This window comes from Macaca mulatta, chromosome 8, assembly GCF_049350105.2.
Source record: "Macaca mulatta isolate MMU2019108-1 chromosome 8, T2T-MMU8v2.0, whole genome shotgun sequence".
In the NCBI taxonomy this organism is placed as follows: domain Eukaryota; kingdom Metazoa; phylum Chordata; class Mammalia; order Primates; family Cercopithecidae; genus Macaca; species Macaca mulatta.
The window spans coordinates 142,859,792-142,872,979 of record NC_133413.1 but is presented as its reverse complement, the minus strand read 5'-3'; the positions used below and the strand labels follow the sequence as shown (position 1 = coordinate 142,872,979).

At 47.4% G+C, this 13,188-nt stretch overlaps 1 protein-coding gene across 1 annotated transcript in view; it reads left to right on the top strand.

Annotated features, from left to right (window-relative positions):
• Positions 1-1,870: 1,870 nt before the first annotated feature.
• KCNQ3 (potassium voltage-gated channel subfamily Q member 3) overlaps positions 1,871-13,188 on the top strand; it is a 359,113-nt gene continuing 347,795 nt past the window's right edge. Inside the window, exon 1 of the mRNA XM_015146002.3 lies at positions 1,871-2,271. Within this exon, the coding sequence (XP_015001488.1) occupies positions 1,886-2,271 (386 nt within the window). The 5' untranslated portion in view covers positions 1,871-1,885. The remainder of the gene's footprint in view (positions 2,272-13,188) is intronic.

Below are 13,188 nucleotides of genomic sequence, written 5' to 3'. Positions count from 1 at the left end.
AAATCCAGAGCTGGTGTTCTTGCAGGCCTGATTCCTCTTTTCTTATACTCTAGGGATAGATCGTTGGCCTTGTTCACAGGCTCTCCCCTCACCCCATGTCTCTCACCCCAGCTGACAGACATGAGGTGTGAGAGTGGGAAGGAAAGGAGGCCCCAGGTGCCACGGGGCAGCAGGAATGGAGGCTTCTCCGATGGCGCTGGTCATGGAATAAGTGCAGGATGCTCCTGTCCTTTGTCAGTGTCTTACAAGGTCTAGCCTCTGCCTGTGGCCTCACTTTCCTCTACTCTTACTAACCTCAAGCCACCCTTCCCCTCTGCACCTGCTGTTCTGCTGTTTCGAGGGCTCTCTGCACATTTACATAGTTGCTCCCAGCTTGTCATTAGGGTCTCACCTCGAAGCGTCACCTCCACAATGAGGCCTTCCACGACCGGCCAGTTTAGAGAGACTCCCCCAGTGACTATAGCGCAGCACTCTATTTTGTTACCACATAGTATTTACCAATACTGGAAATTCTACAGTTAAAATTTGTCTTTTCATTGTCTTCCACCGGCTAGGACGCAGGTCTTAGGAGTGCTAGGACGCAGGTCTTAGGAGTGCACAGACCTCATATCTTCAGGACAGAGATCACTACCCTTCGCCAGGGAAGCTCATGAGGGGTTAGAGACCGGTTGAATGAATTGAAATTTAGACAAGAGAGGGAATGACTGGCTTGGGTGCAAGTCGGGAGCAAAGCAGGAACCAAAGATTCTGACTGCATTTCTTCAGTCCTCTGCCCACCCAGGCTAGTGAAGGTGCTATTCAAAGGCTTGGGGAGGAGAGGGCCACGATATCCACCATGAACCACGAACTAGAGGGAAGAGGGAGTCACCAGCTTCGCCACCCCAGAGCCGGTGCGTTCGCGGTGCGCTCGGCCTTGGCCAACCCAACAACTTGGATTTTACCTCTGAAGCCGAGGATCAGGGGTAGGGGTGAGGGAAATTCATAAAGCTGCAAGCACAGAGCCAGTGTTCGGTGGGAGACAACCCCCCCGTCCCTCCTCCCTCTCTCTTCTTTCCCCCGCTGGCCCCCGGCACGCCCCATCCAGGGGAAGCCCCAACGCCCACGCAAGCTCGAGGAGCCGGGCTCTGCGGCCGCCTAGCGCACTGCCTGGCTGTAACGGGAACGGCGGCAGCCCAGGAGATCCGGGGTCCCCAGACAATCAGGGGTGGGGGTCGGTGGGAAGAGGCGGGGCGCCGCCGCCCAGGCCTCCCGCCGCGACGGGGCGGGACAATGGGGCCCCACCCCGGTGAAGGAGGGAGGGAGGGAGGGAGGCGGCGTGCGCTCGGCCCGCGGCGCGCTCGCTGCTGCTGCTGCTACTGCGAAGCTGAGGCTGGAGCGGGCGGGGAGGGGCGCGGGTGGGAGCGCGGAGGAGGGAGGAGGCGGCGGCGGCGGCGCGTGTGGCGGGCGGGCGGGCGGGAGGGCGGCTGGCACCGGGCTTGTAAATAAACTGCGATGCTGTCTCGGGCTTGCCGGCCTGGGTGCCGCCGCCGCCGCCGCCGCCCCGGAGCGCCGGTTCCAGGCTCCCGCTGCCGCGCGCCCTAGCGCTTCCGCGCCAGCCTCGCGCGCCCTCCCAGCCTCCCCGCAGCCCCCGAACCGCGACCCTCGGGGTCCCGCGGCTGACCTGCGCGGAATGTGACCCCCTGACCCCCTGCCAGGCCTCCCCTGCCCCCCAGGGGGTCCGCCTTTGCCTGCTTTTGGGGGGGGTGGGTGGGGAGGGGCGCGCGGATCATGGCATTGGAGTTCCCGGGCTTGCAGCCGCCGCCGCCGCCTCGTTCACGCACCCCGAGCGCCCCTTCTTCCCAGAGCAGCAGCGGAGAAGGCGAAGCGGCCGGCGGGGGCGAGGCAGATGGGGCTCAAGGCGCGCAGGGCGGCGGGGGCGGCTGGCGGCGGAGGCGACGGGGGCGGCGGAGGCGGCGGGGCCGCTAACCCAGCCGGGGGGGACGCGGCGGCGGCCGGCGACGAGGAGCGGAAAGTGGGACTGGCGCCCGGCGACGTGGAGCAAGTCACCTTGGCGCTTGGGGCCGGAGCCGACAAAGACGGGACCCTGCTGCTGGAGGGCGGCGGCCGCGACGAGGGGCAGCGGAGGACCCCGCAGGGCATCGGTCTTCTGGCCAAGACCCCGCTGACCCGCCCCGTCAAGAGGAACAACGCCAAGTACCGGCGCATCCAAACTTTGATCTACGACGCCCTGGAGAGACCACGGGGCTGGGCGCTGCTCTACCACGCGCTGGTGTGAGTACCCGGCCGCTCGGGGCGCCCTCGGCGGCGGCGCGCGTAGGGACTCGGGGTCGGGGCTGGAGCTGAAAAGTCTCTGGGGTTTAAAACCCATGGATGCTTTCCCGCTGAATGGGAGACCAGCCTGTCTTCAGCGCGCGTTTCCGTGTGTGTGTGTGTGTGTGTGTGTGTGTGTGTGTGTGTGTGTGTGTGTGTGTGTGTGTGTATGTGTGTGTGTGTGTCTGTGAGCCGCTCTCCGGGTGTTCCACACCGGGGGCTTAAAAAACGAAGCGTGGTTCCCCTGCTGATTTGGGCGGGTGTGTGCGCGCGCGGGTGCGCATTTATGACATCTTCTCGGTGTGTTGGTTTGGAAGCTTAAAAGAATTATGTGGGTTTTTCCAATTAATATGAGGGTTGAAGAGGATAAAGCGGGTCCTCCCATGAGCCGCTGTGTTTCTGTTTCGGGTGGATCCCTTCTGTTGGGGTCGCCACTGAGTTTAGTTGGGGATGGGAGGGGTGCGCACCACCCATAGTGGGGAGTGTGTGTGTGTGTCTGTCTGTCTGTTGCTTGCTTGTGCCACCCTTCTTATCGCTGGGTACTGGTACAAAGAAGAACCTGGTGCTGCTCTGACTGGGAGCTGGGACTGGCCAAAATGCATGTCTTAGGATTCCTTTTAGGGAAGTGAATGGGAATGTGTGTGTCTAAGCCTAGGCTGAGGGGCTGGGGCTTCACAGAGCCAGGAGGTGAGGGGGCCGGAGACTCTTTTGGCTGAAACATCTCCTTGATTTGGGATCTGATATTCCCTCAGCCTCAGTTGCTGCCACTTCTCCTGCTTTGGCTGGGCTAGAGCACCGGAAATGTGAGGGGCTTGGCCTGGAGGTTTGCACCCAGGCACTGTTCTCCTAGAAAGAATCTCCTTGCTAGTCCGGATGTAAATGCATGGCCAGAAGGAAGAAGGAACTCCCTCTGCACCTGCCACTGGGGATGGAAAATCCACCCGTATTTGGGAGGGGGGAGAGGATGGCGGGGGTGCTCCTCACTCAAGATTGGAAATCTGTGCTGTCAGCACCCATCTCGGAGCTTGCAGGGCACGTCCAGCCATCAAGCTCTGCCTCCTGGCTCTGGTTTAGTCATCCTGATGGCTGCTTCTAGGAAGCTGTACTGTACCAGGGTTTTGGCAGGGAATTGCCTATGACCTTGGCAACACCCGCCTCCCCCTCCATCCTTCAAGCGTTTAGCAGTGGATTTTCCTCTCTGTTCTCCTCCAGTTCACCCATGACTGCTGTGGTCGGAAGGGCTCAGGAGCCTTGGAGTTAGTTACATTACCTGCCAGTCTTCCTTGGTTGGAAACGTTTTTCCAGGTTCGGCCACCAGGTGGGGGCGTCCACACAGGACCTCAGACTTAGCAACAGGTTTCTTCAAGGAGGTTACCAAGCCCGGAGAGGGTGCCTTCCCGGAAACTAAGGAACCAGCAGGAAGGGTGGGGTGGGAGTAGGGCGTTTTCCCAGAAACGTGGAATTTGGTGTTTGTATGAGTGTGTGAGTGTGTGTGTGTGTGTGTGAGTGAGTGTGTGTGTGTCTATTTGCAGGTGTTGGTCGGGACCTGGCTGGAGAGACGGCTTAACAATTGTTCCTCTTTCATTTGCTCTTTTTAGGTGGCACAAAAAAGGATTAAAATACATTCATCTCTCTGTCTCTAGCAATATGTTTAGTTAAATTGAAGTGAATACTGAAATATGTGATAGTTAAAAAAGGCACAAGAAGTTTGTTGAGTGCACACAGTCATACAAGGATTCATATGTCCTTTCACATGTACATCGTGTTCAGTACGTACTGACTGAAAAACCGGGGGGTCCTATGGAAGCATGTGGGCTCCGTCTTTCTTCTCTTCCAACCTTTCCCAGCCAGCACCTCCAGCCCTGCCTTGCCCAGTCTGGGGAAGGGAATAGCTAAAGCCGTTACTGACTGAGCCTCAATTTTACTTTTTTCTAGAATCATTCCATCACCTGGAAGCAGATTTGATAATGCCAAAACCTGGAGCTGGTTTCCCAAAAAGGATCCAGGAAAATTTAAGACTTTGTGAGAGGGAAGTCAGTTACCTAGCTAGGAACTATATATGCAAATGCATATATATGCAAATATGCAAATGTACTGTTTATTTAATTCTCACACAGTACTATTAGGTGGAAATTATTATCTCCATTGTATAAATATGTGAAAACCTCAAGAGAGAAAATCACTTGTCCACGATCACACAGCTAAGGTTTCTGGAGCTCACATTTGAATGCAGTGGGTTCACTCTGTTTCTGAGCCCAGATTCCAGTTCTGACCCTCTTCCAACAATTGTGCGACCCTGGGTATTTTGCTGAGTGTCACTGAGTGCCCCTTTCTTCATTGTTAATGCAGGGCTGTGAGTAATGCCTAAGCTCCCCTTGCTAGCTCTCAGTTGGCAAATTGCTAGAAATGGGAGTTTAGAATCAAGTTGGGGGCTGGTCAGAACCCGGGAGCCCAGTGTTAAGAAAATGGAGGATGAACTGGGGTGGTGGTGGGATTGCGGATTCTGATAAATTGGGAGCCACACAGGAAAACCTGTGTTGAATTGCCATTGAGCTCCTAATATCGAAGCATGCTTACTTAGTATATGCACAGTACATTCTTCCTGCAGCTTAGGAGGCAGTCCAGTCAAGTGAACATAACCGAAGCTTTCCTTGATGATTCAGGATTTTGAATTGAAATTTGTGTTTTCAAGCATCTATTATCTTGTTCTGGGCTGTGGCTAATGGTGCAATGGGTCCAGGAAATTGGGCTTACCATGGACCTACAATTTAGTAGATGCTTTTTTTTTTTTTATTAAAATGAACCAGGTCCATGAGATGAGATTATTATTTTCTCCTTCCTAAAGGTAGAATACAGGAAATATGGAAATCAATCAAACCCTTACCTTGCTTCTTTTGCCTCAAATGCTGTATTAGTCTGTTTTCACAGTGCTATAAAGAAATACCTGAGACTGGGTAATATATAAAGGAAATAAGTTTAATTGATTCACAGTTCTGCATGGCTGGTGGAGGTGTGGGGAGTGGTCTCAGGAAACTTACAATCATGGCGGAAGGCAAAGGGGAAGAGGAAGCCAGGCACATCTTACATGGTGGCAGGAGAAACAGAACAAAGGGGAAGAGCCACACACTTATCAAACAACCAAATCTCCTGAGAATTCTATCAGGAGAAGAGCAAGGGGAAAATCCACCCACATGATTCAGTCACCTCCCACCAGACCACTCCCACAACATGTGAGTCTTACAATTTGAGAAGAGAGTTGGGTGGGGACACAGAGTGAAAACATATCATTCTGCCCCTGCTTCCTCCCGAATCTCATGTCCTTTTCATATTTCATGCCTTCCCAACAGTGCCCCAAGGTCTTAACTCATTCCAGCATTAACTCAAAAGTCCAAGTCCAAAGTCTGAGACAAGCAAGTTGCTTCTGCCAATTAACCTGTAAAGTAAAAAACAAGTTAGTTACTTCCAAGATACAATGGGAGTATAGGCATTGGGTAAATGTTCCCGTTGCAAATGGGAGAAATTGGCCAAAACAAATGGGCCACAGGCCACATGTAAGTCTGTAACTCAGCAGGGCATTCATTAAAAACGCTCCAAAATAATGTCCTTTGATTCCATGTCTCCATCAAGGCCACCCTAATGCAAGGATTGGGCTTTCATGGCCTTGGGCAGCTCCACCCTTGTGGCTCTACAGGTTTCAACTCCTGTGGCTGTTTCCATGGGCTGGCATTCAGTATCTGTAGCTTTTCCAGGCACACAGTGCAAGCTGTCTGTGGATCTACCATTCTGGGGTCTGGAGGACGGTGGTTCTCTTCTCACAGCCCCACTAGGCAGCGTCCCAGTGGGGACTCTGTGGGGGGGTTCCAACCTCACATTTCCTCTTGCACTGCCCTCACAGAGGTTCTCTATGAGAGCTCTTGCAGCAGACTCCTGCCTGGACATCCAGGTGTTTCCATACCTCATCTGAAATCTAGGTGGAGGTTCCCAAAGCTTAACTGTTGTCTTCTGTGCACCCACAGGCCCAACACCACACAGAAGCCACCAAGGCTCGGGGCTTGCACACTCTGAAGCAATGGGCTGAGCTGTACCTTGTTCCCTTTTAGCCATGGCTGGAGCTGGAGCGGCTGGGAGACAGGGCACCAAGTCCAGCAGCTTCACAGAGCAGTGGGGCCTTGGGCCCGGCCCAGGAAACCATTTTTCCCCCTTAGGCCTCCAGGCCTGTGATGGGAGGGGCTGCCACAAAATTCTCTGACATACCCTGGAGACATTTTCCCTGTTGTCTTGGCTATTAACATTCAAATCCTCATTACTTATGCATATTTCTGCAGCTGGCTTGAATTCTCCGCAGAAAATGGATTTTTCTTTTCGACCACATGGTCAGGCTGCAAATTTTCTAAATCCTTATGCTCTGCTTTCCTTTTAAATATAAGTTCCATTTTCAAACCATCCCTTTGTGAATGCACATAACTGAATGTTTTCAGAATAAGCCAGGTTAACTCTTGAATGCTTTGCTGCTTAGAAATTTCTTCCACCAGATACCCTAAATCATCCTCTGAAGTTCAAAGTTCCACAGATCTGGGCAGGGGCAAAATGCTACCAGTCTCTGCTAAAGCATACCATGAGTGACCTTTACCCCAGTTCCCAGTAAGTTCCTTGTCTCCATCTGAGACCACTTCAGCCTGGACTTAATTGTCCATATCACTGTCAGCATTTTGGTCAAAACATTCAGTAAGTCACTGGGAAGTTCCAAACCTTCCCACAATTTCCAGTCTTCTTCTGAGCCCTCCAGACTGTTCCAACCTCTGCCTATTACGCAGTTCCAAAGTCTCTTCCATATTTTCAAGTATCTTTGTAGCAGTGCCCCAAACTCCAGGTACCAATTTCCTGTATTAGTCCATTTTCACCCTGCTATAAAGAAATACCTGAGCCTGGGTAATTTATAAAGGGAAGAGGTTTAATTGACTCACAGTTCTGCATGGCTGGGGAAGCCTCAGGAAACTTACAATCATGGCAGAAGGGGAAGCAGGCATGTCCTACGTGGTGCCAGGAGAGAAAGCAAGAGTGAAGGGGAAGAGTCACACACTTATCAAACAACTGGATCTTGTGAGAATTCTATCATGAGAAGAGCAAGGGGGAAGTCCACCCCCATGATTCAGTCACCTACCATGAGGCCAATCCCGAAATGTGGGGATTACAATTTGAGATGAGTTTTGGATGGGGACACAGAGACAAACCATATCAAATGCCCATCCCCTACTTTCACCTGGTGACTCCACTTCACCTTGGCCCAGCTTCCCCAGGCATAGAATTTTGTACCTTGCATTTGATTGACTCTGCTTGTCTGCCATGTTGAGCTGAGAGCTACTCGAGAGTGAGAGCTGCTTACTTTCCTGTAGCCTTACCACTCCCCAGCAGGCTGCAGAGTGCATGGTAGATACTAAGTAAGCATTTGCTGAATGGATGCATGCAAGAATTCTCTAAGGATTCTGGTTAATCAAGACTTTACTTCTATAGGTTTACTATTATCACAATAACAGTAAGTAGTCAAAGCCAGCATTACAGGACTTTAATTATGAGAATAGTTCTTAGAAGTCCAAAAATGGACTATGGGGAGAGAAAACAAGATTGGAGACCATGCTTTAACTTGAGTGAGGGTGATCACTTCTCTGGTATTTTTAACCTTATGGCTGAAAGAGATTCTGATTTTATGAAAAACATGCTGGATTTGGAGTTCACATCTGGACTGCTTTATGTCTCTGCAACTTTGCAGGAGTCAAGTTGGGGATGACCTGTAAATTGAGGATGATTACACTACCCTATCACAGGGTGGTTTTTAGGCTCAAAGAATAGTGTATATGAATGCAGTTAGCCCAACACTAGGCACTCAGTATACATTAGTTAATTCTGAATAGGGATATCCTTAAAAGTCATACATACCTGACACTGTGACTGTCCTGAGCTGTCCAGGGACTCCCCCTTCCTTGCCTGTTAGTGAAAAGATGCTGGCTTCATCTTGGCATTCATCTCATTTGGCACTGGATAGGCATCCTGCTGCCCTGACCATCTTGCCACAGCCAGCTGTGATCAATCACTCTCCTGTTGACAAACCAAGGGAAAATGATCACAAGAAATACCCACTGATTGCATTCTGAGGTATGCTGGCTCCAGGGACATCTGGCAGGCAAGACTGGGTAGTGAGACACATGGAGCCAGCAGCTGCTCTGGAACATAAAGGGCCTGCCTAGTGGACTTAGCATGTTGACAAGAAGATCTATTGTCTTCATGATGGAGGAGACACTGAATGCCCACTTAATGCTGTCAGTAATGCAGAGTCTTCCCAATTTGGAGGTAAAAAATTTGGGCTTCCAAACGTGCTTGCATCTTATTTTAGCTGGTATGGTCTTGGGCAAGTTGCTGTATCTTTGGGCTTCAGTTTCTTCATCTGAGAAGTGTTATCAGTAAGTTATCGGCTTTTGTGGAGCTAAGAGCACTTTACATGGAAGAAACACCCAGTATTAGATATTTGTGTTGTTAATGTTAATCAGTTAATAGATATTTCTTTTTTTTTTTTGAGACGGAGTCTCACTCTGTGGCCCAGGCTGGAGTGCTGTGGCAGGATCTCAGCTCACTGCAAGCTCCGCCTCCCAGGTTTACGCCATTCTCCTGCCTCAGCCTCCCGAGTAGCTGGGACTACAGGCGCCCGCCACCTCGCCTGGCTAGTTTTTTGTAGTTTTTAGTAGAGACGGGGTTTCACGGTGTTCGCCAGGATGGTCTCGATCTCCTGACCTCGTGATCCGCCCATCTCGGCCTCCCAAAGTGCTGGGATTACAGGCTTGAGCCACCGCGCCCGGCCAGATATTTCTTAACACTTTCTCTGTACCAGGCACTCTTCTACATATTAGGGATATAGAAACAAACAAACAAAACAAAAGGAAACAAAACAATCTCTGCCTAATGGATCATATACTCTATGACAACCTTATTAATATTAGCAGAAGTATCAGAATTTGGTCATCTGTCAACCTCCCAGCCAGAGCAGAATGAATCCCTCCAGCAGTATCTTAGCCATGCCTATAAACTACAATTCATTACTGAAGTAACATCAGTTTTTCTCTAGACAATGCTGATTTCAACTATCTTGGCACTTCCATTTCCCTGACTCTATTTAGTTCATTCTCCTTTTCAGCTTCCATGTATTTTATTCTTTCTCATCTACCACTTGATGTTGGTCTTCTTAACCATTCTCAATCAATCCTCACCTTTTTTTCGTCCCACTGATCTGTCTTTGCGTTTCCTTCCTCAGTATTGCCAATTTCCTTCTCATTTTGAGAAGCAAGGATTTTGATAAGTTGTCATTCTTTATTCAGCAGTAAGAGCATGATCTTTGAAGTCAAACGTTGGTTGAATTTGACTCTGCTGTTTCTTCTGTGTAACCTGGAATAATTTGCTCAACCTTCCTGAATTTCCATTTCTTTATTTCTCATATGAAGATAATAATGCCTACCTCCCAAGGCTGTTGTAAAAATTTTTAAATTGATGGATAATATTTGTACATATTTATGAGGTACATGTGCTATTTCATTGCATGCGTAGACTGTGTAACAATCAAGTCAAGGTGTCTGGGGGTCTGTCACCTGGAGTATTTATCATTTCTATGTGTTGGGAACATTTCCAGTCCTCTCTCTTAGCTGTTTTGAATTATACAATACATTGTTGTTAACTATAGTCACCCTTCTCTGATATTAAACATTAGAACTTATTCCCTCTGACTGTATGTTTGTACCCATTAACTAACCTCTCCTTTTCCCCTACTCCTGCACACTCATCCTTCCAGCCTCTGGTATCTATCATTTTATTCTCTACTCCATGAGATCAACATTTTTAGCTCCACATATGGGTAAGAACACATGATATTTGTCTTTACGTGCGTGGGTTATTTCATTTAACATAATGACTTCCAGTTCCATCCAAGTTGCTGCAAATGACATGATTTCATTTTCTCATGGCTGACTAGTATTCCATTGTGTACATACACCATATTTTCCTTATCTGTTCATCCATTGATTGATCCTTAGGTTGATTCCTTACTTTATTATTGGGAATACTGCTGCAGTATACATGAGAGTGCAGGTATTTCTTCGAAACATTGATTTCTTTTCCTTTGGATAAATACCCAGTAGTGGGATTGCTGGATGGTACGATAGTTCTATTTTTAGTTTTTTGAGAAATCTCCATATTGCTTTCCATAGTGGCTATACTAGTTTACATTCCCACCAACAGTATGTAAGAGTTCCTTTACTCGGAATCCCCATCAGCATCTGTTATTTTTTGTCTTTTTGATAATGACCATTCTAACTGGCATAAGATGATATCTCATTGTGGTTTTGATTTCCATTTTCCTGATAATTAGTGATATTGAACATCTTTTTATATATCTTTTGACCATATATATGTCTTCTTTTAAGAAATATATATTCATATCCTTTGCCCACTTTGTAATGGGATTATTTGTTTTTTTAACTGCTGAGTTTCCTGTATATTCTAGATATCAGTCCCTTGTCGATGAATAGTTTTCAATTTTTTCTTCCATTTAAGGGGTCGTCTCTTCACTCTGTTGATTGTTTCATTTGCTACATAGAAGCTTCTTAGTTTAAAATAGTCCCATTTGCCTATTTTTTGTTTTGTTGCCTGTGCTTTTGAGGTCTCGGGCATAAAATATTTGCCTAGACCAGGGTCCTAAAGTGTTTCCTGTATTCTCTTCAAGGATTTTTATAGTTTCAGATCTTACTTTTAAGTCTTTAATCCACCTTGAGGTGATTTTTGTATGTGGTAAGCCATAGAGGTTGTTCCATTATTCTGCATTGTTGTGAAATTTGAGATGATGGATATAAAACACCTAGACATGTCATCATTGGCATTTAGTAAATACTTTCTCTCTTTTGCTTCTCTTCTTGATCATATCTAATCTGCTGCCTTCTTGCAACCCTCATGAAATCCATGCACACTTCCCTTGATCATCTCAGGTGGCCATCCGTATTGACCTGGAGGGTGAGCAGTGGCTCTCTTTTACAAATGAATAAGAGAAGTTAGGTGATCTGCCCAGGCTCTTAAAGCTACTGAAGTGGCACAGCTGGGGTCACACCTGAGTCCTCACCCTTGTATGGTGCTTCTTTCACCATGTCTTGGTCTACTCAATAGAAGAGTAACAAAGGGAGACCAGAACTCTTCCCTCCTGGGTCAGGAGTTTGACAGCTAGCTGCATTTCTGACAAATTCCCAGGGGAAACCAACGCTGCTACTCTGCTGACCACCCTTTGAGTAGCCAGGCCTCTCAAACCTTGGCATGCATGTGAATCACCCAAGCAAAAAGGTACCATAAGAGAGAAATCTGGCAGACTCCACCTGAACAAAAGTAGTCAAACTTGTGTATAATGAGACAAACTAACCCATCCTTCTGGTATAATTCAGTGGAAATGTACAACATACCTGCAGTGGTGCCTAAAATGATCTGAATCTAATCATAAAGAAATAATAGGCTAATTCAAATTGCGGGGCATCCTGCTGGATATCTGGCATGGTCTCTTCCAAAGGCTTCATGTCATGGACAAACAAACAAACAAACAAATGAAGATGAGGAAAACTCTCTCAGTTAAAGGAGGCTAAAGAGACAGAACAGCCAAATGCAGTGCTTGATTCTTGATGGGTTCCAATTGAAAAAAATAAATAACAGAGGATATTATATAAGGATAATTAAGAAAAGTTGAACATGGCCTCCATGTTAGATAACATTATTGTATCAAAATTTAATATATTAAGTTTGATCATTTTATTGTGGTTATATAAGTGGATGTTCTGTATTTTGAAGAGATGCGTGGTGCAATAGCTAATGGTGACAAGTCATGATGTTTGCAACTTACTTTCAAATGGTTCAGCACACAGACAGACGATATGAGTGTGTGTGTGTATGCACACACACAATACACACACCCAGAATGAGAAAGAGAAAAAGAAAATGTGGCAAACATATTAACAATTGGTAAATTCAGGTAAAGAGAATATATATGTATGTTATTATATTATTCCTTTAACTTTAAAAAATCTTTTAGAAATAAAAAAGTTACAAATAGTTTAAAAAGAATAAGACTCAACACACGCAAACACGCAAAGCACATATATGAGTCCAGATGACAGGCATTGCCCTCAGGTGATTCCAGCATGAAGCCAGGCTGAGAACTGTTGGCTGAGCTGCATGGGCTTTCTTGGATTCATGGATTCTGTGTATAGACTTTCTTGCCAAACCTTGTGCCAGGCTGTTGAGGGAGATGAGCCATAGTTCTTTCTCTATGGAGAGAGAGACTGGAAATGACTAAATTTAAAACATCTAGTGAATGCAGTAATAGAATGCAAATGAGGAACCTCAGGAGAGCAGGAAAAGGAAACATCACTGACCTTACTGTGTTGTATCAATGGAGACTTCTTCAAGGGAGGTTTAAGCAGCCGAGGATGAGATGAAGATACTACTGTTTGTCCAAGTGATGCCTGGTCTCCTTCTCCTGCTTGGAGAACAGAATGCAAATTTTCTTCAATTTAATGCTAAATTATTCTTGCATTATTTGGAAGCTCCCACTTTCAAGTTTATATTCATTTTTTAAAATTCCATAAATGTTTAAGTTTCATAAGTCAAGCGTGATCCTATGGTATTTTCCCACCAATCAGGGTCTTTGCTCCTTTTTTCTCTTTGGTCTGGGTCTGGAGGTCTTCACAGAAAGCAAACAAGATTTGTTTCATCTTTTAACAAGTGGGACAGTGTCAAGGGAGTCAAGGAAAAGGTCTTCAAATGTGGACTGAATAAAAACCCTTTTCAGATGCCATGCTCTGTAAT